The sequence below is a fragment of the Macaca fascicularis genome, chromosome 20 (assembly GCF_037993035.2).
Source record: "Macaca fascicularis isolate 582-1 chromosome 20, T2T-MFA8v1.1".
Taxonomy (NCBI): Eukaryota; Metazoa; Chordata; class Mammalia; order Primates; family Cercopithecidae; genus Macaca; species Macaca fascicularis.
This window is the reverse complement of record NC_088394.1, coordinates 45,301,187-45,326,664: the sequence shown is the minus strand read 5'-3', so window position 1 is coordinate 45,326,664 and position 25,478 is coordinate 45,301,187. Positions and strand designations below refer to the sequence as shown.

Genomic DNA, 25,478 nt, shown 5'->3' with positions numbered 1-25,478 from the left:
CCACTCCATTCAGACTGACCTACCTGTAGTTTTCCCGCCATGCCACGCTGTCTCTGGCCTCTGAGCCTTTGTACATTCTGTTCCCTCTGTCTGCTCTTCCCTCCTATACAAAGATCCTGTAAACTCCTATTTATCCGTAAACGTGTTATGTTATACATCTCCTTCTTCAAGAAGCTTTTCCATCATCTGCTGCTCCCAGCCCATGGTGAAGGACCTCCTCCCCCTGTTCTCTGAGGACATTGGATTTCCTTCACCTCACTCATCACACGGTGCTCTTAAATAGCTGGTTATTCCTCTGTCTTCAGGACTATAAACCCCATGTGGGCAGGACCAGGTCTTCTTAATATCGGCATCCCTGGACTCCCATAGGGGCAGGGATGACACACCCATAGGTGGGTGCTTAGTAGCTATGTAATGGCTGAGTGTCAGGATTGAGGAATATGACTGGAGGCCAATGGACTAGAGGAGCTCAAGGTTTGCCCTCTTTCTCTGACCGCACATGAATCGAAATCTGTGAAAATTCAGGGACAATGTGGGCCCTGGGTGGATTTGGAGAAGTGGAGAGTGGATGCAGTGTTTGGGATCACATACATCCTCCTGCTACTACCAACCTCAGCACAGTGAGGAGAGCTCCTGATTGAGGCCAGAATGCTGGCATCTCCCTCAGCTTCTCTGTGACATCAGAAGGGCTGGGCTTCCCTTTTTTCTGAATACCTTTCTACACATTGGGGCTCCTAGTGAGTTGTGGAGGAATGGAACTGATGTATGACTCCAGCTCCTCAGTAAATGATCCAGGGGTCTTAGTGGACCATAAGGGAAGTATAGCACATCAGCCATATAATACAGCTGGTAGAGGAGAAAAATGAATACATAAAATCTACATGTCATCTTGAAGTCAGTCCTTATTACAAAAAAGGAATCCAGCCACTGGCTTCATGCCTTATCCTGGCTCCATTTTTGGCTATTGAATTTTTAAAAGGGACACACTAAGGATACTGCAGAGATAATCAAACTGAATTGTATCACAGAAAACTGTGGAAAAAACAAGTCTGAAGATGAAATGGTTAAATGGTCACTGTCATATTACATCACTATGGTTAATATATCTGACATTTAACTTTTTAGGGCCATTTTATCTGTTGTTTAATTTGTTCCTCATCACTAGTCCTGCCTGAATGTGAATATTTACCAGACAATCAAGGCTAGGGTCCTCAATGCAGGATAGTGGTTGGCATTGCTTTCCCTGGCTGCCAGATCTGTGATACTGAAGTGAAGGCTTCTGAGGATGCTTTCAGGTTTGATTTTGGTTGAGGTAATATTGACAAAGTGCCTGACACTTGTGATGCTCAGAAAATTCGTTTCCTTTCCCCTTTTTGCAGCGCCATTTCTACCCAAGGGACTGGTATTTGCTGGAGAGAGGGAGTATCTCTTAATCCTTTGCAGCTGTTTCCTTGGATTCTGGCTTGGGTCTCACTGTAGTTCTGTCTAAACATGGCTTGCTGGATCCCAAGTGTCCTACTTAGTAGCTGTGTGACTTTAGGCAAGTTACACGGGCTCACGCTTCTCTGGCCTGCTCGCTCCTTGGAGGGGGGTTGTATTCCTTAGTGGTGACAGCAGCCCTAGGGTGGGCTGGCATGGGGTGGGGGAGGATTGGTCTGGCAACCTCCAGGGCCTCTCTCTGAGCCCCAGTGGCAATGACTTTCAGTGGAGAGAACTACTTACCTTCAAGGGATCACTTTAGAACCTCAGAGTAGGATATGGAAATTTAAAAGTACATGGAAGGAAAATCCCTGCTATTTTAGTACACGGAGTCAAGGAGTAAAACCTGCTCACAAGACTGGCTGGAGTAGTGGCTGCCCAGCGGAGATTCTGTACGGGAGTCTCTCTGGGGTGTGTCCTAGCTCATGGAGACCCAGAGATCATTAGATGTTTAGGTTTGCCATGAGCAGATATGGACTTGGTATTAGCAGCTTTTCCATGGGGATTGACGTGCCTAGTTTTGGGGATCCCTCTCAGAAAAGCAGCAGCTGGAAAATCAGCTCCTCGTCTACCCCAGCGAACTAGGAAACAGCCCATATTTGTATGGAGTTCTCGGTTGTCACTGACTGTGCTCCCTGCTTCACATGCAAGCTCTCATGTGCTGTTCACAGCACCCCTGCTCAGCACATACTGTCATTAACCCCATTCTACAGGCGAGGAAACAGAGGCACAGAAAGGTAAAGGAACTTTCCTAAAGTCACACAGCGATTAAGTAGAACACTTGGGATTCAGACTTGCTTGAAACACTTGCAGGGACTGGAAGGGCTTGAGTTTGTGACCTTGGTTGGCCAGCATACCCAGATGGGAAGGCTCTGTCTCAAAAGATTTCTGCAGGATTGGCCACAATCATGCAAAACAGCAGGGCAGGAGACTTGGGGAAGATACTATTTTCATCTCAACCCTGCCATTTCTCATCTATGTGACTCTGAGCAAGTTTCTTGCCCTCTGCAGCTTCTTTTCTTGAAATGAATAAGGTCCTGGACTTGCTGATATTGAGGCACCTACCAGTTCTGAAAGGTTTCGGGCCTCTTTTGGGGTCTGTGGTTGTAAGCACCCAAAGGTCTCCTTCCTTGCCTCCATATGTTGATAGCATTTCCCTCTCTCACTGCCCCTGATCAGTCCCCCACTCTGCACACAAGGAGGCCAGGTCCCCACAAAGCCAAGTCCTGCACATGGGCGTGGGGCATGTGTGTGTGTTCTCAACCAGCCCCTTTACACTTTGTCCTTTCTAATTTCCCTCTGAGGACCCTGGATCCCCCCCCAACTTTTTTTTTTTTTTTTTTTTTTAATTCCTAAGCCTTCCTTCCTAAGAAGCCCTTTCTAAGGATTCTTCTTTTGGTCAGGAGAAAAACTACAGTTTCTCCTAAGCTGGTTCTGACTTGGATGTCAAGGACCAGTCTTACCGCAGCACAATGATCACACAACTGAGGCTTGTTTTCTGATTGCTTATTTTCTAAAGGGATGCACTAGGTTGGAAGGACCACTTGTAGTGTGCCAGAGGATGGCATCTGGAGACGAAGGGTCCCATGACAGAAGGAGCCTGAAGGTGGTGGCGAGAGGAGCTTTTTAGAGTGCCACACTGCATATTCCGGTGAACACCTTTTTAGCGTCTATGTCCCCTTCGACCATGTGGGGGTGGATATCCACATTCATTCCTGCATCCTTGCACAGCTTGAGCAAGGTCCGAATGTTCTCCTTGGACAACCTCAGGTATCTGTTCAAGAGAAGGCAAAAGAGGTCAGTTGAAGGTGGAGTCACAGCAGCTTCTAACTTTATTGAAAAGAGCTTAGATTTAAGCAGCAGTAAGTGTGGGTGCTCTGCAAGGGGCTGGCTCTCCCGGTCATCCGTGGAGCTGATAGAGACTTTATAAGACAGTGGGACACCCCACAAAGGAGGTGGGAGTTTGCATTGGTGTAACTCTTTTGGCAGTCAGTTGCCTCCAAAGAAAAAAACATTCATTATCTTTGACTCAGTAACCCCACTCAGGTTCTCGATGTATCCTAAGAAGAGAAGTCAATGGAAAGAAAAGCTATATAAATAAAAGATGTTCATTTTGGGATTGTCAACAACAGGAAAATGAGTAAATCCACTAACAGAGAAATAGTCAATCTGATAATGGACTACCTCATGTCAAGGAGCTTAATTAAAAAGCCATAGTTAGAATGGCATTAAGAAGAAGATGATGTCACATGGCTGTGACAGTACCAAGTGGTGAGAAAAGGCAGAATGTGAATTGTTACGTGATTTGTCACTGTCACGCGCACATACACTGAGAGAGGCCACGGGCCGAGAAAGATACAGACAGTGGAAATAACCGCTGAGCAAAGTTGCAGGCATAGCGGAGAGCATTTGTTTTTAAATAATATCTACACAATTTAAAAATCAGACCATTGATCTAGAATATTAGCTAGAGCCCCCAAATTCTGATTGATACTGAAGAATGGGATCAATCCCATTTATACTGTGTGATCCAGAGAGCTTCTTATTCTACCAGCAACCCTGACCTTGGTCCCAGCTTTAGTACAGAGTGTAGGCCCCTACTCAGGCTGCCTGCTGGTTGCTTACTTTGCCACAGACTATGGGAGAGGCACTGTGTGTTGATATAATGTGATTTTCTGCCTGTTAGGAATGGCCACTGTTCTTTAAGGTCTTCCCAGAGCCTATCTGTTCTTATGGCCAGCTCAGACTCCCTCACGAGTGCCCACACTTGGACTACTTTTTCCCTGATCAGCCTCTGAGGGTCTCATGCATAAGTATATGGGGACACTCGTTAAGATCTCATCCTGGCCAAGCACTGTGGCTCACACCTGTAATCTAGCGCTTTGGGAGGCCAAGGCAGGCGAACCACTTGAGAACAGGAGTTCAAGACTAGCCTGGGAAACATGGCAAAACTCCATCTCTACTAAAAATACAAAAATTAGCTGGGTTTGCTGGTGCACGCTTATAATCCCAGCTACTCAGGAGGCTGAGGCATGAGAGTTGCTTGAACCTGGGAGCTGGAGGTTGCAGTGAGCCGAGATCGCATCACTGCACTCTAGCCTGGGCGACAGAGAGAGACTGTCTCAATAATAATAACAATAATAATAAATCTCACTCTGAACCACTCCATTCTTTTCTTGGTTGTTTCTTGAATGGTTTTGTATGCTCTCTCTTCAAATATTCTTTCCGTCTCTTTGGAGGGCAGGAGTCCTGTCCAAATCTCTTTTCCCCCACCATGGAACCCAGGTAGGCTGCCTGTTGCCCAGAGTCAATTAGAACCACATGGTCCATCTGAAAGCCATGGCCAAAGTCATCCAGTCATGGAACTAACTAGCAAGGGCAGTCTGCTGAGGTCTCTGCCTGTTCATCTTGAAGCGTTAACCTTCTGCCAGTCAGTGAGCAGAGCAGGACTTTGTGATGGGGTTATTAGATTACCAGACATTTAAGGCCATCTTAAACCTACAGATGAGTTTACTGATGTCAACCTTACAAGGATGATAACAACTACATTACTCTGTTGTCTTGTTTCCTTCTTTGCTAAAGTTTCCGAACTTTGTCAGTTACAACTTTAGAGTAAAGGAAAACACTGGGCTAGGGAGAAGGATGCTTGTTTTTGGAAGGAGTGGGGGAATCTGGGCTCCACTGCTAAAACCCAGAAAGCCCTGATAAACGGGACAGAGAGCAAGTGAGAAGGGAGACTCTTTGGGAAGAGCAGTAAATAGCAAATGGTTTCACACTTTGTTCATGATCCCTTAGACAGTCTAAAAGCCCAAACATACAGCAGATAGGTCACTGGGGATGGTGGCTACCATCACCAGCAACTCAACCCCACAGTGCAAAGGATTGTAGGGAAATCTTCCTGTTAAGACAAAGCCACATTCTTTCCTTTTTGAGTAATATTGAAACAAATGGAAATATTGGGAGGGTTGTTGAAAGGTGTGGCATCAAAATGGCAGCACCTAAATGACATGCCCATTCAGGCGATGGTCTACCAGCAGGTGAGCTGCTGAAGACCCATTGGCTTGAGCCCCGGAGCAGTCCTTTGGGACCAAAGGGCAGAGCTCAGCCACGCCAAGCCCCTACTCCTAGATCTTCAGATTAAGCCAAGGTGTTTGAGCCAGAGACAGGAGTAAGCAAAGCCTGTTCTGGGATCCCACCCCCTGCCCAGGGGGTGGCAGCTCTCACCGGCAGCTCAGCACCTCCTCTGGCTTCAGCATCCTTATGGTTTCCATCTTAGGCTCGGTGCTTTTCTCCATGAGGCTCTTTAGCTTGCGTTCGTAAGCTGTGTCAGGCATCTTGTTGGACCAGTCTCTCATGAAGGTTGCCCTCCGGCTGCTAAAGGTACCGTCCTGTAACATGGGATCTAAGACAACGCTTTGTCGACGGAATGGGTTTGGACGCTGAGTAGACTCTGGGTCGACTGCATCCTTGATATCTGTAACTGAAATTGGACAGATGTCATCAAAGAGTTAGATCATGGGAGACTTGAGAGATGGGGTAGGCAGGAAGGGGATGAATGCTGGAGGAATGCATGGACTTCAAACAATACCTGTTCTGAGATATGAGGTCTTTTCATGGCTTTCACAGGTTCTCTACACCCCTTCCCTACTATCTTTTTTTGAGACTGAGTTTCCTCACTCTGTGGCCCAGGCTGGAACGCAGTAGCACAATCATACCTCACCTCAGCCTCTATCTCACAGGCTCAGTGATCCTCATGCTTCATCCTCCCGTGTAGCTAGGCCTATAGGCACATGCCTCCACTCCTGATAAACTTTTATATTTTTGTAGAGATAGGGTTTTGCCATGTTGCCCAGGCTGGTCTTGAACTCCTGGGCTCAAATGGTCCACCTGCTTTAGCCTCCCAAAGTGTTGGGATTACAGGCGTGAGCCACCGCGCCTAACCCAGGTTCTCCTTCTTTGTTTGTTCAATCCTTTTTCCCCTCCCTCCTTTCTCCTTGCCTTGTTCCAACCCCCTTCCTTTCCCTCCTTCCCTCTTTCTGCTTCTTTCTGTCTGTTCTCTCCATCCTTCCCAGTGGGAGTTCCCCTAAGTGGAATGAGCATAGAGGAGGTAGCCTAGAGGATATCTTCTGATATCCCAGGGAAGGTATCAGAAGAGAAAAGCTTTGAGCTGGGTTTGAAAGGGTGAATAGCTGATCAGTTAGAAAAGGAAGGAAAGGATCACAGGCAGAGGAACAGAATGTGTGAAGGCACAAATACACGAAATGAAATGGTGAGTGTCTGATGTGACCCAAATATGGGGTTTGTACCAAACAAAATGTTGTTGGACTTGCAGGGGTGCCCAACATTTTGACTTCCCTGGGCCACATTAGAAGAAGAAGAATTTTCTTGGGCCACACCTAAAATACACTAACACTAATGATAGCTGATGAGAAAAAAAAAACGCAAAAAAAATCTCGTGATGTTTTAAGAAAGTTTACAAATTTATGTTGAGCCTCATTCAAATCCGTCCTGGGTCCCATGTGGCCAGTGTGAAGGTTGGACTAGAGCTTGGACACCTTAATATTTTTTTCTTGCTAAATTTCCTTCTAAGTGTTTTATGTATTTTTACTTACGAGGATGGAATATTTTGTACTCATTTCCATTTCTAACTGGTGTGACAAGTATATAGAGAAAAGTCTACCGTTTGTTTTTTTTATTGAGATGGAGTCTCGCTCTGTCACCCAGGCTGAAGTGCAGTGGTGTGATCTCAGCTCACTGCAAGCTCCACCTCTTGGGTTCACGCCATTCTCCTGCCTCAGCCTCTGAGCAGCTAGGACCACAGGCGCCCGCCACCACGCCTGGCTAATTTTTTTGTATTTTTAGTACAGATGGAGTTTCACCTTGTTAGCCAGGATGGTCTCGATCTCCTGACCTCGTGATCTGCCTGCCTCAACCTCCCAAAGTGCTGGGATTACAGGCGTGAGCCACCATGCCTGGCCAAATATACTGTTTTTTTGAAAAACTATATTTGTCAGCTGGGCATGCTGGCTCATGTCTATAATTCCAGCACTTTGAGAGGCAGAGGCAGGTGGACCATTTGAGCCCAGGAGTTCAAGACTAGCCTGGGCAGCATGGATTGAGGCCAAGAGTTCAAGACTAACCTGACAAGACTAACAAAGTGAGACCCCATCTCTACCAAAAAAAAAAAACTTAAAAAAAAATTAGGGGTGTGGTGGCACATGCCTGTCATCCTAGCTACTTGTGAGGCTGACTTGGGAGGACTGCTTGAGCCCAGGAGGTCAAGGCTGCAGTGAGCTATGATCACACCACTGCACTTCAGCCTGGGTGACAGAGTGAGAGACCCTGTCTCAAAAACAAAGAAACAAACAAACAAACAAACAAAAAACTGTATTTGTCTAGTATACCAGCAACCACGGTAAATTTTATTACTTTTTAACTAGAATTTCATGAGTTTTGCAGATATACAATCATATTAGGGGGAAAAAATGAACATATCATTCCTCCAATATTTATCAAAATTACATATTCTTTTTAATACATATTACGTTTGACAGACCCTCTAAAACATTGCCAATAATGATGATAGGGATTAAGCCTCATTTTGTTCCCGATTTTAAGTAATTTGGGCATTGCATCTTTTAGAATGATATTTGCCCCTATTTGGGGTATATGTTTTATAATATTTTAGTGGTTTATCCCTGGTTAACATAGAGTTTTTACTGGTGATAATTGCTTGATTCTACACATTGCATTTTTTTTTTTGCCATCTACTGATATAATCACATTTTTCCTTTAATATGTTGATGTAATAAATTGTGTTCTTAGATATCCTGATAATGAACCACTTCTTACCTGCTGTAATAAAGCTCACTTGTTCATGGTGGAATTCATTTCAGACATTGTACATGTGATGTATTTTCATACATCGAGTATATTTGCTAAAAATTTCTAGATTTTCGCATTTATATTATTGTGAGATTGGCCAACTTTTTTGGTATAAGTTTTAATATTAAAGTTCTGCATTAATTTAATAGCTTGTTAAATTAGTGCAGAAATGTCTATATTTTATACAGTCTGTAATAGTTGAAGTAACGTTAAAATTATTTGCTCTTTAAATGTTAAAACCTTGCATGAAACCATTTGTCTTAGTGCCATTTTTTAGTGGGAAAATGTTAATTATTTTTCAACCTTCACTGCAGAAATTGCCCTACTCAATTTTTCTGCTCTTTATTGTACCAATTTTGATAATATATAGTATAATAGAAAATCATCCATTTCCTTTAGGTTTTAAAATGTATTGTATATTGTATAGAGGTATAGTATTCTATTACAGTTCTTTTATTTACATCCTTTCTCATATACAATCTTGTGTATTTTTACTCTTCCTTTTAACAAGGCTTATGATTACTTCATAGCAATTGCTTTCATGTCACTTGCTTTTTCAAAAAGCCAAAAAGCTAGCTTTATACTTAGGCTTTTAACAACTTTTGATCTTGATATTATTCATTAACCCCAGCCAGTATTTAATATATTAATTTTCTCTTTTTCATAATTCTTCTACTTACTAAATTAATAAAAGTGTTGGCAATTTCTTTTATTATGTGTTTTATAAAGAATTACTACTTTTAGTTTTTACCGTACATTTTCTTCTGAGCATATATTTTGCCTTTGTCTCATAGGTTTTGGTATGAAACAGGCTTATTTCATTAGTTATTTTCTTTGACACAAGGGTAATTTGGATGTATGTTTTTTAATTTCCAATTTTTATAGTTGAGGGTTATTTCTAATTGTTGGTTTGGGATGATGTAGGTAGCCCTAAAATCTTTACTTTTGTGAATGTTAGTATTTTCTCCGTGATGAAGCACACAGGAGATTTTTGTAAATATTGTTTGGATATAAAAAAATACATGTTCTCTATTCAGATGTAAAGCTATGGTTTGTTAACTGCATAGTTACATTCTTCTATGTATTTCCTGTTATTGTCTGTATGATCTTCTATTTGCTTCTGAAGGAGATGTATTAAAATTTACCCCCATAGTGGGGAGAATGGGAGGGAGATATGGGTTAAAAGGCTACCTATCCAGTTACTATGCTGTGTTAGTCTGTTCTCATGCTGCTAATAAAGATGTGCCTGAGACTGGGTAATTTATAAAGGAAAGAGTTTCATTGACTCACAGTTCCACATGGCTGGGGAGGCCTCACAATCATGGCAGAAGAGCAAGGGAGGTCTTACATGGCAGCAGGCAGGAAGAACTTGTGCAGGGGAACTTCCATTTACAAAACCATTAGATCTCATAAGACTTATTCACTATCACGAGAACAGCATGGGAAAGACCCGCCCCCATGATTCAATTACCTCCCACCAGTTTCTCCCACAACACTTGGGAACCACAATTCAAGATGAGGTTTGGGTGGGGACACAGCCAAACCACATCACATGCTCACTACTTGGGTGATAGGATCATTTATACACCAGGCGTCAGCGACACAGAATTTACCCATGTAATAAACCCACACATGTACTCCTAGAACCTAAAAGTCAAAAAAGAAAAATAAAATAAAATGGACCACCATAACTGTATCTTTAACAGGTTCTCCCTGCATTTCTAAATGTCTTGCTTTATTTATTTAGCTTCTACATTTTTTGATGCATGTAGGTTTATGGTTATTACTTATTCTAACATTTAAAAAGGTCTCTCTTTTACTCTATGTGTTTCTTTTAGCCTCAATTCTAACTCATCTACTTGCACTTCCTTGTTGTTTCTTTGCTTTTCCTTTTGTCGTCAACCTTTCTATCTCACCTGGTTTTAAATGTTTATCTAGATATTGATTTTAAATTACTTGCCAATATGTTGTTTCCAGTCTCTCCTAGAGAATTTTCTGCAGATGAAAGAATGTATGGCTTATAAAAATCCCTAAATATTTCTGAATCTACAAATATAATTCATTCATTTGATAGTGACTTATGTGAATTGGGGCCAGTATTATGGGAGTTTTCATTCTTAGCAATGCATGTGTGCTATTCCACTTCCAGGTTGATGGCAGGTTGATTTTTTTTCCCCTTGTAAGTAAATTATTCTGTCTGTAAGCTTGTAAGATTTCATCAACAGAGTTTGGGAATTTTATCAGGATATTCCTAGTCGAAATGCATCTAGACCTCCCACAATTACATAAATGTGGAGACAGTGGCCTGAGGAGTGGGTGTGACCTGCCCAAAGTGTCCCAATGAGTTAGTAGCTGAATTAGGACTCTTTATGGCACATGGTGCTCTGGCATTCTAGCTGGTCCTTGACAGGGTGATCAGGTCAGGTGGCCTCAGCAGTCCGTTTGTACGTGCAGGAAATTGGCGCTATGCTATGGGAGGATCATGAGCTGCACATTCTCCTTGACACAAATAAGGAAATTCCTTGGAGAAAGGGCAATTGCCTTTCCTGAAACATCTGATCCTCTTCCGTGCAAGGTGGGTCTCATGAAGGAAAGAGCAGTAGCAATATAAAAAGTAATGACAATTACACAGATTAGCTGACATGTGTTGAGTGACTCACATACCAGGCAGTGTTCAAGGGCTTTCTGGCAGTGGGGACACATTAGTCTCACAACCACGTCATGTCCATTTGACAAAGGAGAACACTAGGATCAGAGGGATTAGGTAATGTGCTCAAGATGCCACAGATTATCAGTGGTGAACTGAGGACCTGAGCCCACATTGTCAGAGCCTTTTTCTGGAAGCCTGTCCTGGCCACTCTTTTGGACAAAAGTGACCCACATTCCTCGGTTTGTGGCTGAAGAGATAGGTTATATTTCTAGTGAGCCATGTTCGGGACACCAGAAGCTCACTCTGTGCTCGTGGAGACAAAAGAGGGTATGGCCTTCTAGCCCTGTGCATTAGGGAATGTATCCTTGGCCTGGTGTCTACACAATATCCTGGACATAAGGTGCCCAGGGAGGGAATTCCCTTTCCCAGTCTAGCTACTCAGACTTTACCAAGATTTACTTTGGCAAGGTGTTACAGTTGTTTTCCCAGGATCTTTTCCTGGCTCATAGCCAGGGCAACCTTTCTAAAATTTAAATTCAACTTAGTAATTTCCTTCGTAAAACTTTTCAGTGACTTGTTATTGCATTTAATCAGGTTTATGTTGTGGAAAGGCCAATTTGAGACTTCTGCCTTCAGTCAAGATGGGGTAGCGGGGATTGGATTTATCCTTCCACCTTAAGCAATTAAAAAACTGGGCATGTCATATGAAATAGCAGTTTTTAGACATTGGACAACATACGACACAGGGCAGTGATCCTTGAGTGAGGGGAAAGAAATGAGGGGAGCCTCATGATTGCCCCAGCCTTCAATTGGAAGATGCTTCCAGGTTGCAGCGTGGGGTAGCAGGGAAGCCTAGACAGAGCCTAGGAGTCCCCTTGAGTTGAGGAGAGAGACCAGATAGTTTAGGTAAACTGTAAGAGCTAGAACAACAGGAAAAAGCTGCGCCAAGAACTGCAGAGTTATGCAAAGATTCCTCTCAGCTGAGGACTAGCCGGAACAAGCCAGAAAAGAAAGTACTCCAGTGAAAGAATTGGTAGACAAGAATACGGCAACAGCTAGTATGGCATACTCCTGTTATGCCCTCCAAGGCAGGGTCACATTAAGAAGAAACACAAAAGATTTAAAATGACCCAAATTGAAATTCTAGAGATGAAAATGACAATGTTTGAAATGAAAAATTCTATTGGATGGAATTAACAGCAGATTCGGTATAGAAGAGGAAAGGATTAGTGGACTTGAAAGTATAGCACAAGAAACTGTACGAGATGAAACTCAAAGAGAAAAGACTGAAAGATGAAGAAAAACACAACATGAATTTTGGGACTTTAAATATGTGTAATTTGGGTGCCTGAAAGAGAGGGGAGAGAATGGAGAAATGAAATAAATTTGTGAAGAAATAATGGCCAACAAATTGGTAAAATTTGATGAAAACTGTAAACCAAGAATTTCAACAAACCCCAAATACAAACACAAGAAACATTAAGCAAATGACACTAAGGCACATCATAAGCTCCTTTCTTAAAAGAAAATCTTAGAAGCCAGAGGAAAAAACGTACTTTACAGAGGAACAAAAATTAAGAAGAGAGCCAGCTTCCCATTGCAAACAAGCCAGAGGACTGTAGACCAAACTTTAAAGTATTGGATGAAGAAAGGTTGACAGTCTAAAATTCTACACTCAGCAAAAGTGTCTCTCAGAAACAAAAGTGAAATAAAGACCTTTCTGGATATACAAAAGCTATACGAATTTATTACCAACAAAGCCACACCACAAGATACATTAAAGGAAAATCTTCAGGTAGAAGGAAAATTCTTCCAGACAGAAATCTGGATCCAGTGAAGAGCACTGGAAATATTAAATGTGTGAGTAAACAGAAAAGTCTCTTGAAAACATAATTGCATAGGGTAAAAATCATAACACTTGTGGGATTTATAATATGGAAAAATATAATGTGTGGCAACAACAGCATGTAGAAGGGGAGAGGAGAAATGGAAGTATACTCTCATAAGGTTCTTATGCTTTACATAAAATGAAGATAGACTGTGCTAGTTTAAAGATATATGCTATATACATTAACATCATCACTAAAATGATTTTGTGTTTTTTAAATATGGAGTCTTGCCCTGTCTCCCAGGCTGGAGTGCAGTGGGGTGCAATCTTGGCTCACTGCAATTTCCGCTTCCCAGGTCTAAGCGATTCTCCTGCCTCAGCCTCCTGAGTAGCTGGGATTACAGATGTGCGTCACCACACTTGGCTCATTTTTGTATTTTTTTTTTTTGAGACGGAGTCTCACTCTGTTGCCCAGGCTGGAGCACAGTGTCATGACCTGGGCTCACTGCAACCTCTGCCTCCTGGTGATTCTCCTGCCTCAGCCTCCTGTAGCTGGGACTACAGGCACGCGCCACCATGCCTGCCTAATTTTTGTATTTTTAGTAGAGACGGGGTTTTGCCATGTTGGCCAGACTGGTCTCGAACTCCTAACCTCAGGTAATCCACTCACCTCCGTCTCCCAAAGTGCTAGGATTACAGGCGCGAGCCACCACACCCGGCTGCAACAAAGAGTTATAAATAGGAAGCTAATGAAGGAGATGAAATGGAATCATAAACATTATTTGGTCTAAAAGAGGGCAGGAAAAGAAGAAAGAGAAAGCAAAGAATAGATGGAACAAGCTAGAAACACATGTGAAGATATGTGTTGTTTAATTTCCACATATTTTTAAATTTTCTAATTGTTCTCATTTTATTGACTTTTTGTTTTATACCTTTGTGGTAAGAAAAGATAGTTAATATAATTCTAGTCTTCTTGAGTTTGTTAAGATGTGTTTTGTGCAGTGCGATAAAATTAGAAAAAAAGACCAAGAAAATCACTCAAAACCATACAATTTCGCTGGGCACAAGGGGTATGCCTATAATTCCAGCACTTTGGAAGGCCAAGTCGGGCAGATCACTTGAGCTCAGGAGTTTAAGACTAGCCTGGGTAACATGTCAAAACCTCATCTCTACAAAAAAATACAAAAATTAGCTGGTCATGGTGGTGTGCACCTGTAATCCCAGCTACTTGAGGGGCTGAAGTGGGAGGACTGCTTGAGCATGAGATGTCGAGGCTGTAGTGAGTCATGATCCTGCCACTTCACTCCAGCCTGGGTAACAAAGTGAGACCTTATCTTAGGAAGAAAAACCCCATACGATTTCATGGAAATTAAATAGCCTGCTCCTGAATAACTTTTGAGTAAATAATGAAATTAAGGCAGAAATCAAGAAGTTATTTCAAACAAGTGAAAATAAAAATACAATATACCAGAATCTCTGGGACACAGCTAAGGCAGTATTTAGAGGGAAATTTATATCACTGATCACTCACATAAAAAAGTTAGAGAAATCTCAATTTACCAACCTAACATCACATCTAAAAGAACTAGAGAACCAAGAGGAAACCAACCCCAAAACTAGCAGAAAACAAGAAATAACCAAAATCAGAGCTCAACTGAAGGAGATTGAGACACACACACCCAAAAAATACATTTATAAGATCAAGGAATCCAGGAGTTGTGGGGTTTTTTTCTTTTTAATTTTTTTCTTAATACAGACAGGATCTCACTATGTTGCCCAGGCTGGTCTTGAACTCCTGGGCTCAAGGCATCTGCCCCTCTCGGCCTCCCAAACTGCTGGGATTACAGGTGTGAGCCATCACAGCCGGCCTGGTTTTTTGAAAGAATTAATAAAACAGATAGACTGCTAGCTAGACTAATAAAGAAGAAAAGAGACAGGATCCGAATAAACATAAGTAAAAACTACAAAGGAGATATTACCACTGACCCCACAGAAATACAAATAACCATCAGAGAATATTATGAAAACCTCTCTGTACACAAGCTAGAAAATCTAGAAGAAATGGATAAATTATTGGACACATACACCCTCTCGAGAATGAACTGAACCAGGAAGAAACTGAATCCCTGAACAGACTAATAATGAGCTCCAAAATTGAATCAGTAATTAACCTACCAACAACAACAAAAGAAGCTCAGGACCAGATAGATTCACAGCCAAATTCTACAAGATGTACAAAGAAGAGCTGGTACCATTCCTACTGAAACTATTTCAAAAAATTGAGGAGGAGGGACTCCTCCCTAACTCTTTCTATGAGGCCAGCATCATGCTGATACCAAAATATGGCAGGGTCACAACAAATAAAGAATGTCAGGCCAATTCCTTGAACATTAATGCAAAAAGCCTCAACAAAATACTGACACACCAAATCTGCACAAGAAAAGAAACTATCAACAGAGTAAACAGACAACCTACAGAATAGAAGAAAAAAATTAAACTATGCATCTGACAAAGGTCTAATATCCAGCACCTATAAAGAACTTTAACAAACTTACAAGAAAGAAAAACAAAAAAAAAAGTGGGCAAAGGACATGAAAAGACACTTTTCAAAAGAAGACATACATGCAGCCAACAAGCATATGGAAAAAAACCTCAATATCACTGATCATTAGAAAAATGCAAATCAAAACCACAATGAGATACCATCTCACACCAGTCAGAATGGCTATTATTAAAAAGTCAAAAGATAACAGATGATAGTGAGGTTGTGGAGAAAAGGGAATACTTATGTACTGCTGATGAGAGTGTAAACTGGTTCAACCATTGTGGAAAGAAGTTTGGTGATTCCTCAAAGAATTAAAAATAGAACTACCATTTGACCCAGCAATCCCATTACTAGGTATATACCCAAAGGAATATAAATCATTTTACCATAAAGACACATGCACACATACATTCACTGCAGCATTATTCACGAAAGCAAAGCATGGAATTAACTTAAATGTCCATATATGGTAGGCTGAATAAAGAAAATATGGCACATATACAGCACAGAACACTATGCAGCCATAAAAAGAACAAGACCATATTTTCTGGAAGAACAGGGATGGAACAGGAGGCCATTATCCTTAGCAAACTGATGCAGAAACAGAAAACCAAAGACTGCATGTTCTCACTAATAAGTGGGAGCCAAATGATGAGAACACGTGGCCACATAGAGGGGAACAAAGGAAACTGGGGCCTACCTGAGGGTGGAGGGTGGGAGGAGGAAGAGGATCAAGAAAAATAACTGATGGGTACATCACCTGGGCGATGAATAATCTCTACAACAAACCCCCATGACACAATTTACCTATGTAACAAATCTGCACATGTACTGCTGCACTTAAAAAAAAATGACTTGTGGTCCAACATATGATCACTTCTGGAGAATATTCTACTTACATTTGAGAAGAATGTGTATTATGACGGGATGTGTAAACATATGTTAGGTCCATTTGGTCTGCAGTTTTGTTCAAATCTGCTGTTTTCCTTATTAATTTTCTGCCTGCATGACCTACCCATTGTTGAGAGTGAAGTGTTAAAGTCCCCTACTATTATTGTGTTGCTGTTTATTTCTCCTTTCAGTTCTGTTAATTTTTAAAACATATTTAGGTACTCTGATGTTGAGTGAATAAATATTTCAATTGTTATGTCTCCTTGATGAATCAATCCCCTGTTATATGACAACCTTCTTTTTTTCTTGTGACAGTTTCTGACTTAAAATCTGATATTAGTATAGCCACTGATGCTCTCCTTAGGTTACCATTTGTGTGGAATATCTTTTCAGGCGTTCACTCTCAGACTCACACTAGTGCATGATTGGCATCTGAGAGTGAGTGCTTCCTTAAATTTGGTGGCCTCAACTCCCGGCTCGCCTCGCCTTACCCAGTCTTGGAGTTGAGAAAAACATCAGGGGGCTACTTCCTGCAAAGACGTGTAGCTAGGGAAAAATCTCCTGGTGGCAGGGTCGGATAAAGGACTTTGAAGAACAAGGGAGTCTAATCATCAACCTCTAATTTGTTTGCTGTATGATTCGTGATGTAATTCTTTCCCTCTGTTGGCCCCAAGCCTTCAACAGAATGTATTTACACACAATGACTTCCATGTAAGAGGTTTTAGGAGAAATCAAAGAGACAAAATAGCAGCCACTGGAAGCAATATTTACAGAAGCTCCAGGGCCCAGCAGGACCGGGATTTTGGAGCCAGACATTACACTGGTAGTCACAGAAAGTTTGGGGAAGGTATGGGGCTTCCCATAAGGCATAAGGCAATCTAGTTTATTTTTAAAATAAACTTCAAATATTTTAGAATAATTGTGGCGTATTAGTCAAGGTTCCATCGAGGGTCAGAACTAATAGGATAGATGTATATATGAAGAGGAGTTTATTAAGGAGTATTAACTCACACGATCACAAGGTGAAGTCCCACAATAGGCAGTCTGCCAGCTGAGGAGCAAGGAAGCCAGTCCGCGTCCCAAAACCTCAAAAGTAGGGAAGCCAACAGTGCAGCCTTCAGTCTGTGTCCAAAGGCCTGAGAGCCCCTGGCAAACCACTGGTATAGATTCAAGTGTCCAAAAGCTGAGGAACTCGGAGTCTGATGTTCAAGGGCAGGAAGCATCCAGTACAGGAGAAAGATGAAGGCCAGATGACTCAGCAAGTCTGATCCTTCCAACTTCTGCCTGCTTTATTCTAGCTGTGCGGGCAACTGATTAGATGGTGCCCACTCAGGTTGAGGGTGAGTTGGCCTCTCCCAGTCCACTGACTCAAGTGTTCATCTGCTCTGGCGACAGCCTCACAGACACACCCAGGAACAATACTTTGCATTCTTCAATCCAATCAAGTTGACACTCAATATTAACCATCACATATGGATTTACAGAAATGTTGCAAAGAAAATAAAGAGGATTCCTGTATATCCTTCATCCATTTTCCCTTAATGGTAACATCTTACGTCCATGACATGTTTGTCAAGACTAAGAAATTAAGATTTTTTTGTATATTATAGAACTTCTTCAGATTTCACCAGTAATGCCCCTAAAGTGCTATTCTAGGATTTAATCTGGGATCCTAAACTGCACTGAAAGCTGACTGCATTTAAATCTTAAAGGGAAGTGACTGCAATTTGGTCACAATGGCTTTGGTATATTAAATGAAAAGGGGAAGAAAAGATTTTGTTGTTTTTGTTGGGCACAATGGGGGCAATTTTATGTATGAGAATTGACAGCCTCTGCTTGAAGGCTCCTGTGCACTTTTCTCCTGGGCTAGTTGGAATCCCTTCCAGATTTCTCTTTTACCCTACACCTCTGTCCCAAAGGGCCTGACATAACAAACGCATCTGTTTTTCCAACACCACAATAAAGACCACCTGAAACTTTAGCAAAATTTTTACTTAGAAAAAAACCACTAATATTCATTCAGCTCCTCCTCTTGGTCAGGCTAGTTACTTTTCATGCCTCATCTTGCTTAAACCTCACAACCATACTATGAGGCAGGTATTATTATCATCCCATTTTACAGATGAAAAACCAGACTCCGGAGGTGGAATAAGTTGTCCAGGATTATACAACTCTGAGTTCCTTATAAAGTGGTAGAGCCAGGGTCAGGACCCAGGCAGTCTTTGAAATTGGGGATCTGGCACAGCCTAAGCTCATCCCTTCCTAGAGGTGAGCAACTCCTGGCAAGTTTCAGGCCAGCAGGAGTGGTACCTTCTGTAGTTGATATTGTCACAGTATCTGAATTAATTAGATGATTTGTAACTCATGAAGTTGATGTCACCAAAATGGCTTCAGGAACCTGGACACATGAGGTTGGTTTCCTGAGAAGGGAACACTTGGGAGGGCCAGGGCCTTGACAGACATTCACCTCCTGTTCACGTCACATCCCGCTTGCCAAGAGCGACCCCAGGAGCGTCCCTCCCAAGCCTCCATGCGGGCTTCTGACTCCTGTGTGCACAATGGTTGGATTGTGGTGGACGCTACTGCTCTAAGGATGGCGTGAGAGGAAGAGATTATGGAGGAGGATTCTGGCGGCTGGGCCAAGGGTTTTCCCTTACCAGATTTCTTGGGGCCATCCTTGATGTAGCTGCCAGGGACCATGCTGAGGCGTTTTCCCTTTTGCTCCACTCCATAGAGCCTTCGGTAGGAGACCGCGTCCTTGTCCATCCTGAACCTCTTTCCTAAGGCCTTGGAGGGAACAGGTGAGAAGTCACACCCCAGTTACAGGACCTGGCTCACCCTCCCCACCTCCATCCCAAGCAAACAAACAATGATTTCAAAGGTTTGCTGAAAGGCAGGCAAAGGCAACCAAGGAGGGAGCTTCCCCGGGCCCTGGCAGAGGTCGGAGGGGCAAGGTCTGCCCATGGGCGCTTGCTCACCAACGCCTCCCTCTTCTTCCCACCATATATCAGAGGGGTCCCTGGGGGCCTTGGAAACACAGGCCCTTGGAGGCCATTAGGTCTGGGTGGGTCTGCCCTGTTAGCCGCCTAGCCAGAAAGCTCCTGTCCCTCACTGAGCCACTGTGTTCTCATCTTCCAAGTGGTCTTCCTGAATGGTTTCGGGGGACAAATATGGGCGAGGGAGGATGTGACACTAGTGAAGAATGAAACTACAGGGAGGCAGCAATTGAGTAGCACAGCTGGACAGGGTAGGGAAGGGTGGAGATTTTATATGAGTGTTAATGTGGGGCCAGAGTGAATTTCAGAGCCTTAAAATTTAGAAAGCAGGCAGACATTATACAGGAGAGAAGCGGGGACCCCCTCCTTCATTTGAAGACCCAGTGCGGGTGAGGGGAGGATGGGGGGGCCGCATTACCAGCTGGGAAGTCTCCGTGGCCTTGTGGTTCCCTCCCCGTGCCGTCATGAGGCCTTTGCCTTTCTTCTCTTCCTTCTTCTCATTTCCTTTAACGACTATCACCACTTTGGGCTTTTGCTTCTGAAAAGCCAAGGGAAGAGAGCCCTGCAGCCATCCCTGTGTTGACAGCGTCCCCTCCCTTTCCCCGAGGAGAAGGCTCCCAGGTGAGGGGCTGCCCCTCCCCTCCACAGGCTTCAGCGCACACACTCTAGGTCCCGTTGTCACTGTCCCTCTGCTTCCAGATGCACCCTGGTATACATGTCGCCGCCCACGGAGCGACGTTGTAAGCTTCAGGCCTGGTCCTGTTCCTCTCAACCTCAGAATCCATCAGGGGCTCCCCATCACCGCCCCCACATAAGGGCCTCACTCCCTAGCCTGGTGAGAAGCCCCTCCAGCCTCCATGTGGCCTTACCAGCTGTGACTTTCCTGCCCCTGCCTCCAGTCTGGAGCCACAGGAAGGCTGCCCTGACTTTGAGCAGGTGCTGCTGATCCAGACCTCTGGGCCTTTGCTCAGCCCGGCCTCTCCCTTGGTCCCGGAGCACCCCAGGCACCCACCCCATTCAGTCTTCCTGGAGGGGTGGTCATCACTGACCTTGTCTTTCTCTTTCCCCAGGTATTCCTTACCACCCGCCCAAGAGCTGAGCACACCCTGCCGTGAATGGAGTTCCTTGTGCATGGCACATTCCTGGCCCTCCTGCTCTTACAGGGGATGCAGGGAGGGCAGGGTCATTAGGGATCTCCAGGATCCCACAGTCCAGGAGCCCAGCAGAAGCACATAAAGGGCGGGCCACCCAGGAAGCATCCCGCCTAGTCTATAAGGAGTAGGGGTGGGTGCCAGAGTATCATGGGAAAAACTAAATAGACTGGGTCTCCTCTGGGAATGTGCTGCTTATGGTTACGGGGAGACAGTGGCCTGGACTGCAGTCTCCAGGTCAGACTGCCTGGATTCCTGCTCTATCCACGGCTGAGAGCTGAGTGACCTTGGCAAGTTTCTGCTTTCTCTGTGGCTTAGTTTCCTTGTCTGAAAGGTGGGGATAATAGGAGGACCTACTTCATAAGGTTACTGAGAGCAATAACTGAATTATGACATGCATGTGCAATGCCCTCCATGAATTATCGGGGGTGGGTTATTATGCGGGGTGGGTGGAAGGGAAGTTTCGATAAGCCGTTTGGGAGTGTGGAAGGAAGCTGTCCAAGGCTCTGCTTCATGTTGCAAGTTGCCTTCTAAGGAAGGTAATGCTGGTTAGCTTTGGGGTTTTGTTTGGCTTAGTGGAGAAACAGTGCAACTCAGAACCAAGGCTGCATTTTCAGGCTATGAGGAGCTAGGATGACCCATTTCCTCCAGGGCAGCCCTTTCCACCGTCCCCAGCTCAATCCTCAGCCTCCCCCGAAAAGTCATCTGAGTAGCTCCCCACACAGCCCCCATTTTGGGGAAACCTGAGTGGAATCGACATGGCAATGCCTTAGACTTAAGGAAAGTGCAACATTCACGGATTCAGCATCCTCCATGGCTGAGACTTCAGACCTCAGCGGTCTTCACTGATGCCAAATGGCTCACAAGAGGAAATACCATGAGCAGTCTGTTGTGGGGAGATCTGGATGGCCAGGCCAGACCCCAGGAGAGGAGGCCACAGAGGGCCCTGAGTGGTGAAGATAGACCCCAGCCTTCTCACTAGAGGGTCCTCCGCCGTCACCTGCTGCTATCAGAGACCTGCCAAGACACGTCATCTTCCTCTTAGAAGCTTCTTTAAAAACCCAGATGCTTCTGGGAAAGGTAATGATGCTTGATGACTTAATTATATTTCCCATGTAAACTTTCTCCCTCTCTAGGTCCAAAGTTATTTACAATAAAGGCCACTTTTAAGGTAAAGCTGTTAAAATGTGATGATTAGAATCTTATCCTGGTAAAAGGAGATAGACCTGAACATATTAACCATGGAAGTGAATGTAATTCCTGTGATCGATACTAAATTGAGTTTGGAGAGACCCAGAAGTCAAGCTTCCCCTTCGCCCCCAAATCAAGGCAGTGGGTAGGCTATCTGTAAATCATTAGCACCTTAGAGTAAAATATGTTTGTCAGATGAGTCTGATGGAATTGGCACTCGAGATCTTTCTGACTATAAATGGTAAGTGGTATGGTTTGGATCTGTGTCTCTCCCCAAATCTCACGTCAAGTTGTAATCTCCAGTGTTGGAGGTGGGGGCCTGATGGGAAGTGATTAGATCTTGGGGGCAGTTTCTCATGGTTTAACATGATTCCCCTTGGTAGTGTTATGAAGGAGAGAGTTTTCGTGAGATCCAGTCATTTAAAAGTGTGTGTGGCACCTCATCCTCCCACTTCTTGCTCTGGCCATGTGAAGTGCCTGCCCCTCTTTTGCCTTCTGCCATGATTGTAAGCTTCCTGAGGCCTCCCCAGAAGCGGAATCCCCTATGCTTCTTGTACAGCCATGAGAAAATTAAACCTTTTTTTTTTTTAAATAAATTACCCAGTCTCAGGTATTTCTTTGTAGCAGTGTGAGAATGGACTAATATAGTAAGTAAGTACATGAACAGAATGGAAGCTTTCCCCAAAGGCAGGTGCTGACCTGGATAAAGCAGAGGAAGTGGAGGCAGTTATGGGGAGTTGGCCCAGCAAAGCCCATGCATTTGGGAATTGGATAAATCTGAGTTTGAGCCCTGGCTCTGCCCTTTATTACTTCTGTGAGAGCAATAAAAAGACTTATTTTCACTTTCCTTATCCTTCAACTGGGGGTAAAAATAGCGCCTCCCTGGTGGCCTGACTGGGAGCAGTTGACCACATAACCCAGGTACAAATCTAAGCACAGGGCCTTCACCACAGTAAACATTAAAAGTTAGTGATGTGATGAGCATTGTCATTAGTAATGGCATTTTTTACTCATTTTGCTCTAGGGTCGGGAGATTCAAGACCAGGTGGCATCTTCTGCAGAGGACACCACTTTCCAAAGACATGGCTTGGTTCTTCATAGATGATGGGTCTTGGGGGAGCTCTGGGAAAAACTGAGGCAAACTTGGTTGCTATACTTCTTGGAGAAAGAGGGAAGGGCAGATTAGAACTATCTCGATGTAGAGTAGAAAAGAGGGGGTATGTTAGCTGGAGTCGCAGTTGCAGTAACGGCAGTGAGGAATGAATGTTCTTTGATTCTGAAGGCATCACAAGGAGGGAAGAGCTGAGGGCAGTAGGAAGATCCCATCCTGCAATACGGAGACCCAGAAGCCACTGCCCCTTGGCCCTTCTAGAATTCTGACCAATACTAACATTTGCCCAGCTTAACTAAACTTTAGACAGGTTTCTTCCTGATGATAGGTCTTTGGCCTCCTTTTCCTGAGAAACTTTCCTCTAGAAAACTTGCATTTGTAAATTTTTTCTCTGCCCCTTTGAGATGTAAATTTATCAGCCTCTTGCTAGTTTTACAATCCAGGAATGTTTTTCTCAAGGACCTGGGAGGACCCTTTGAAATATAATCATCAAGAAAGACTGTATCCTGTCTCTCAGTCTCTGTGAGAGGATGGGAGCCTAACATTGATAAGTGCAAATTAGCAACACAGACAGCCTAATCATATTAACTAATCCCCCCACCCCCTTAATGTCCTTGGGTACTTCTCACTAGCTTATCCCAGCACTTCAAAACCATCCCGCCTTTGGTTTCAGGAGAGTCAAGTCCAATCTCTCTCCCCTACTGCAACTATCTTGAGCAAAGTCTTCCTGCCATTTCTCTTGGATGGTACCCACCTCGGGAGCTTGTTTCTTCTTCCCCTGCCTCCGCTCCAGCCACTCCAGCACACGGGTGAGGTCAGACATGCGCCTCTCTTCGACAGTCTTCCACATGGATTTCCTCTTTGTGGGCATTAAATCCTTCAGGTACACTGGTTGCTCTGACATTGTGGAGTCTTGCTAGTGGCTTGGGTGGGAGGCGGCTGGCACTCTCTCACTCTCTTGATCCCTTTATCTGGACTCGATGGCCTGGTGATTCAGAAGGTAAGGTGTGGCCTCAAGATGTGAACATAAAGGGCAGAGTGAGCAAAGACACTGGGATATTGGCTTTAAAGGGTGGAAGGCCTGGGGAGTGATTGTGAGGTCATTGCCAGGCTTGGTAGCTGGCTCTGGGGTCAGAGTAGAGGTGAGACATTGGCCACCTCCCACTGTTCCCCATGTGGCCACTACCCCTCTTCAGGCGTTATGTCTCCTCTGGAATCTGCCACAGCCTCCTTGCAGCCTTTCCACCTCCATCTCCACACAGATCTTACTAAAATAAAGGTCAGCCCATGCGTCTTACTTTCTCAAAAACCTTCAATGGCTCCTTGTTGCCTATCTAAAAAAAGTCTAAATTCTTTAGTTTGGCATCTTGTCTTTCTACAGTGTACTCTAATTAGAAGAAAGTTTTTTATAAGCCCAATTCGTCTATGTTCATTTATTCATCCAACATGTGGTTATCAGGCACTTACTAAGTATTGGGAATGGTGCTGGGGATATGATGCAGGAGAAAAACATAGGCAGACTTCCTAAGACATATGGGCTAGTGGAAAAGCAGGGCAGATAATTACCCTATGAATCCATAATGACAAGTGAAGATGAGTGCTCTCAAAGAAAGGAATGTAGTTCTAAGAAAGGCCATAGCAATGGTACTAGACTTGGATGGGATGGGGTGGTGGGTAGGCCACTTTTGAGCTCTGAGCTAAAGGATAAATAGCCTTCAACAGGGCTGCTATGGACTGGACATTTGTGTCCCTCTTGATGGCATTAAAACGTGGGGCCTTGGGAGGTAATTAGGTCATGAGGGCAGTTCTCTCATGATTGGAATTGGTGCCCTTGCAGAAGAGACTAGAGAGAGCTCCACCATGTGGAGATGTAGTGAGAAGGTGTCACCTATGAACCAGGAAATGGGTTCAGCAGACATAGAATCTGTCAGAGCCTTAATTTTGGATTTCCTAGACTTCAAAAAGGTGATAAATGAATGTTTGTTGTTTACAAGCTACCCACTTTGTGCTATTTTGTCATAGGCCCGAGTGGATTAAGACAAGGGCTTTGGACCAGAGACATACGCCTGTGCAAAGGCCCTGTGCAAAGGCTTTAGACCAGAGACATATGCCTGTGCAAAGTGGGAGGCATAGCACTAACAGCAGAAGGCAAGAGTGGCTAGAGTACCAGGGGGAAAGAGGCAATGGTACAGAGGTGGCCAGAGGCCAGGCCATCCAGGAACTTGGTGGCCACGGGTTCTGCTCAGACTGGGAAGGGAAAGGGAGCAAAAGGAAAACAATAAAGGAATTCAAAAAAAAGGGGGAGGGAGTGGCATGGTCAGGTTTCCCTTTTTTGCTCTAGTAAACTTCTACTGAAGTAAATTAAGTATACAGAAATGTGCCAGAATCACAAATGAAGACATCTATGTAACCATTACCCCAGAATCTCCCCTACAGCCCCTGGTAGTTATTAGCACCCTCCAAGGGTAAACATCATCTTATCATCCAATTTCTGCCTTTTTTTTGAGACAGAGTCTCTCTCTCTGTTACCCAGGCTGGAGTGCAGTGGTGGGATCTCAGCTCACTGCAACCTCCGCCCCCCAGGTTCAAGTGATTCTCCTGCCTCAGCCTCCCGAGTAACTGGGATTACAGGCACTCTGTAGTTTTTGTACTTTTAGTAGAGATGGGGTTTCACCATGTCGGCCACGCTGGTCCTGAACTCCTGACCCTGATCCACATGTCTCGGCCTCCCAAAGTCTGGGATTATAGGCA

At 44.0% G+C, this 25,478-nt stretch overlaps 1 protein-coding gene across 1 annotated transcript; it reads right to left on the bottom strand.

The window, feature by feature from the left end:
- Positions 1-2,970: 2,970 nt before the first annotated feature.
- Positions 2,971-23,767, bottom strand: C20H16orf78 (chromosome 20 C16orf78 homolog). Its single transcript, XM_005591870.4, has 5 exons — positions 23,482-23,767; positions 19,693-19,812; positions 18,936-19,065; positions 5,704-5,959; positions 2,971-3,253 (listed from the first exon to the last, which is right to left on the bottom strand). The coding sequence occupies exons 1-5, from the start codon at positions 23,629-23,631 to the stop codon at positions 3,106-3,108; spliced, it is 804 nt and encodes a 267-aa protein (XP_005591927.3). The 5' UTR covers positions 23,632-23,767; the 3' UTR covers positions 2,971-3,105.
- Positions 23,768-25,478: the final 1,711 nt, after the last annotated feature.

What these genes read in the sequence shown, in the direction of transcription:
- C20H16orf78 (XM_005591870.4), bottom strand. Translation starts at nt 23,631, where the DNA reads ATGTCAGAGCAACCAGTGTACCTGAAGGATTTAATGCCCACAAAGAGG. An exon ending in GGATGGCCCCAAGAAATCTG is followed by an intron (nt 5,960 to 18,935) that starts GTAAGGGAAAAC and finishes GTCCAATTTCAG; the next exon opens with TTACAGATATCAAGGATGCA. An exon ending in GAGGAGGTGCTGAGCTGCCG is followed by an intron (nt 3,254 to 5,703) that starts GTGAGAGCTGCC and finishes TCTCTTGAACAG; the next exon opens with ATACCTGAGGTTGTCCAAGG.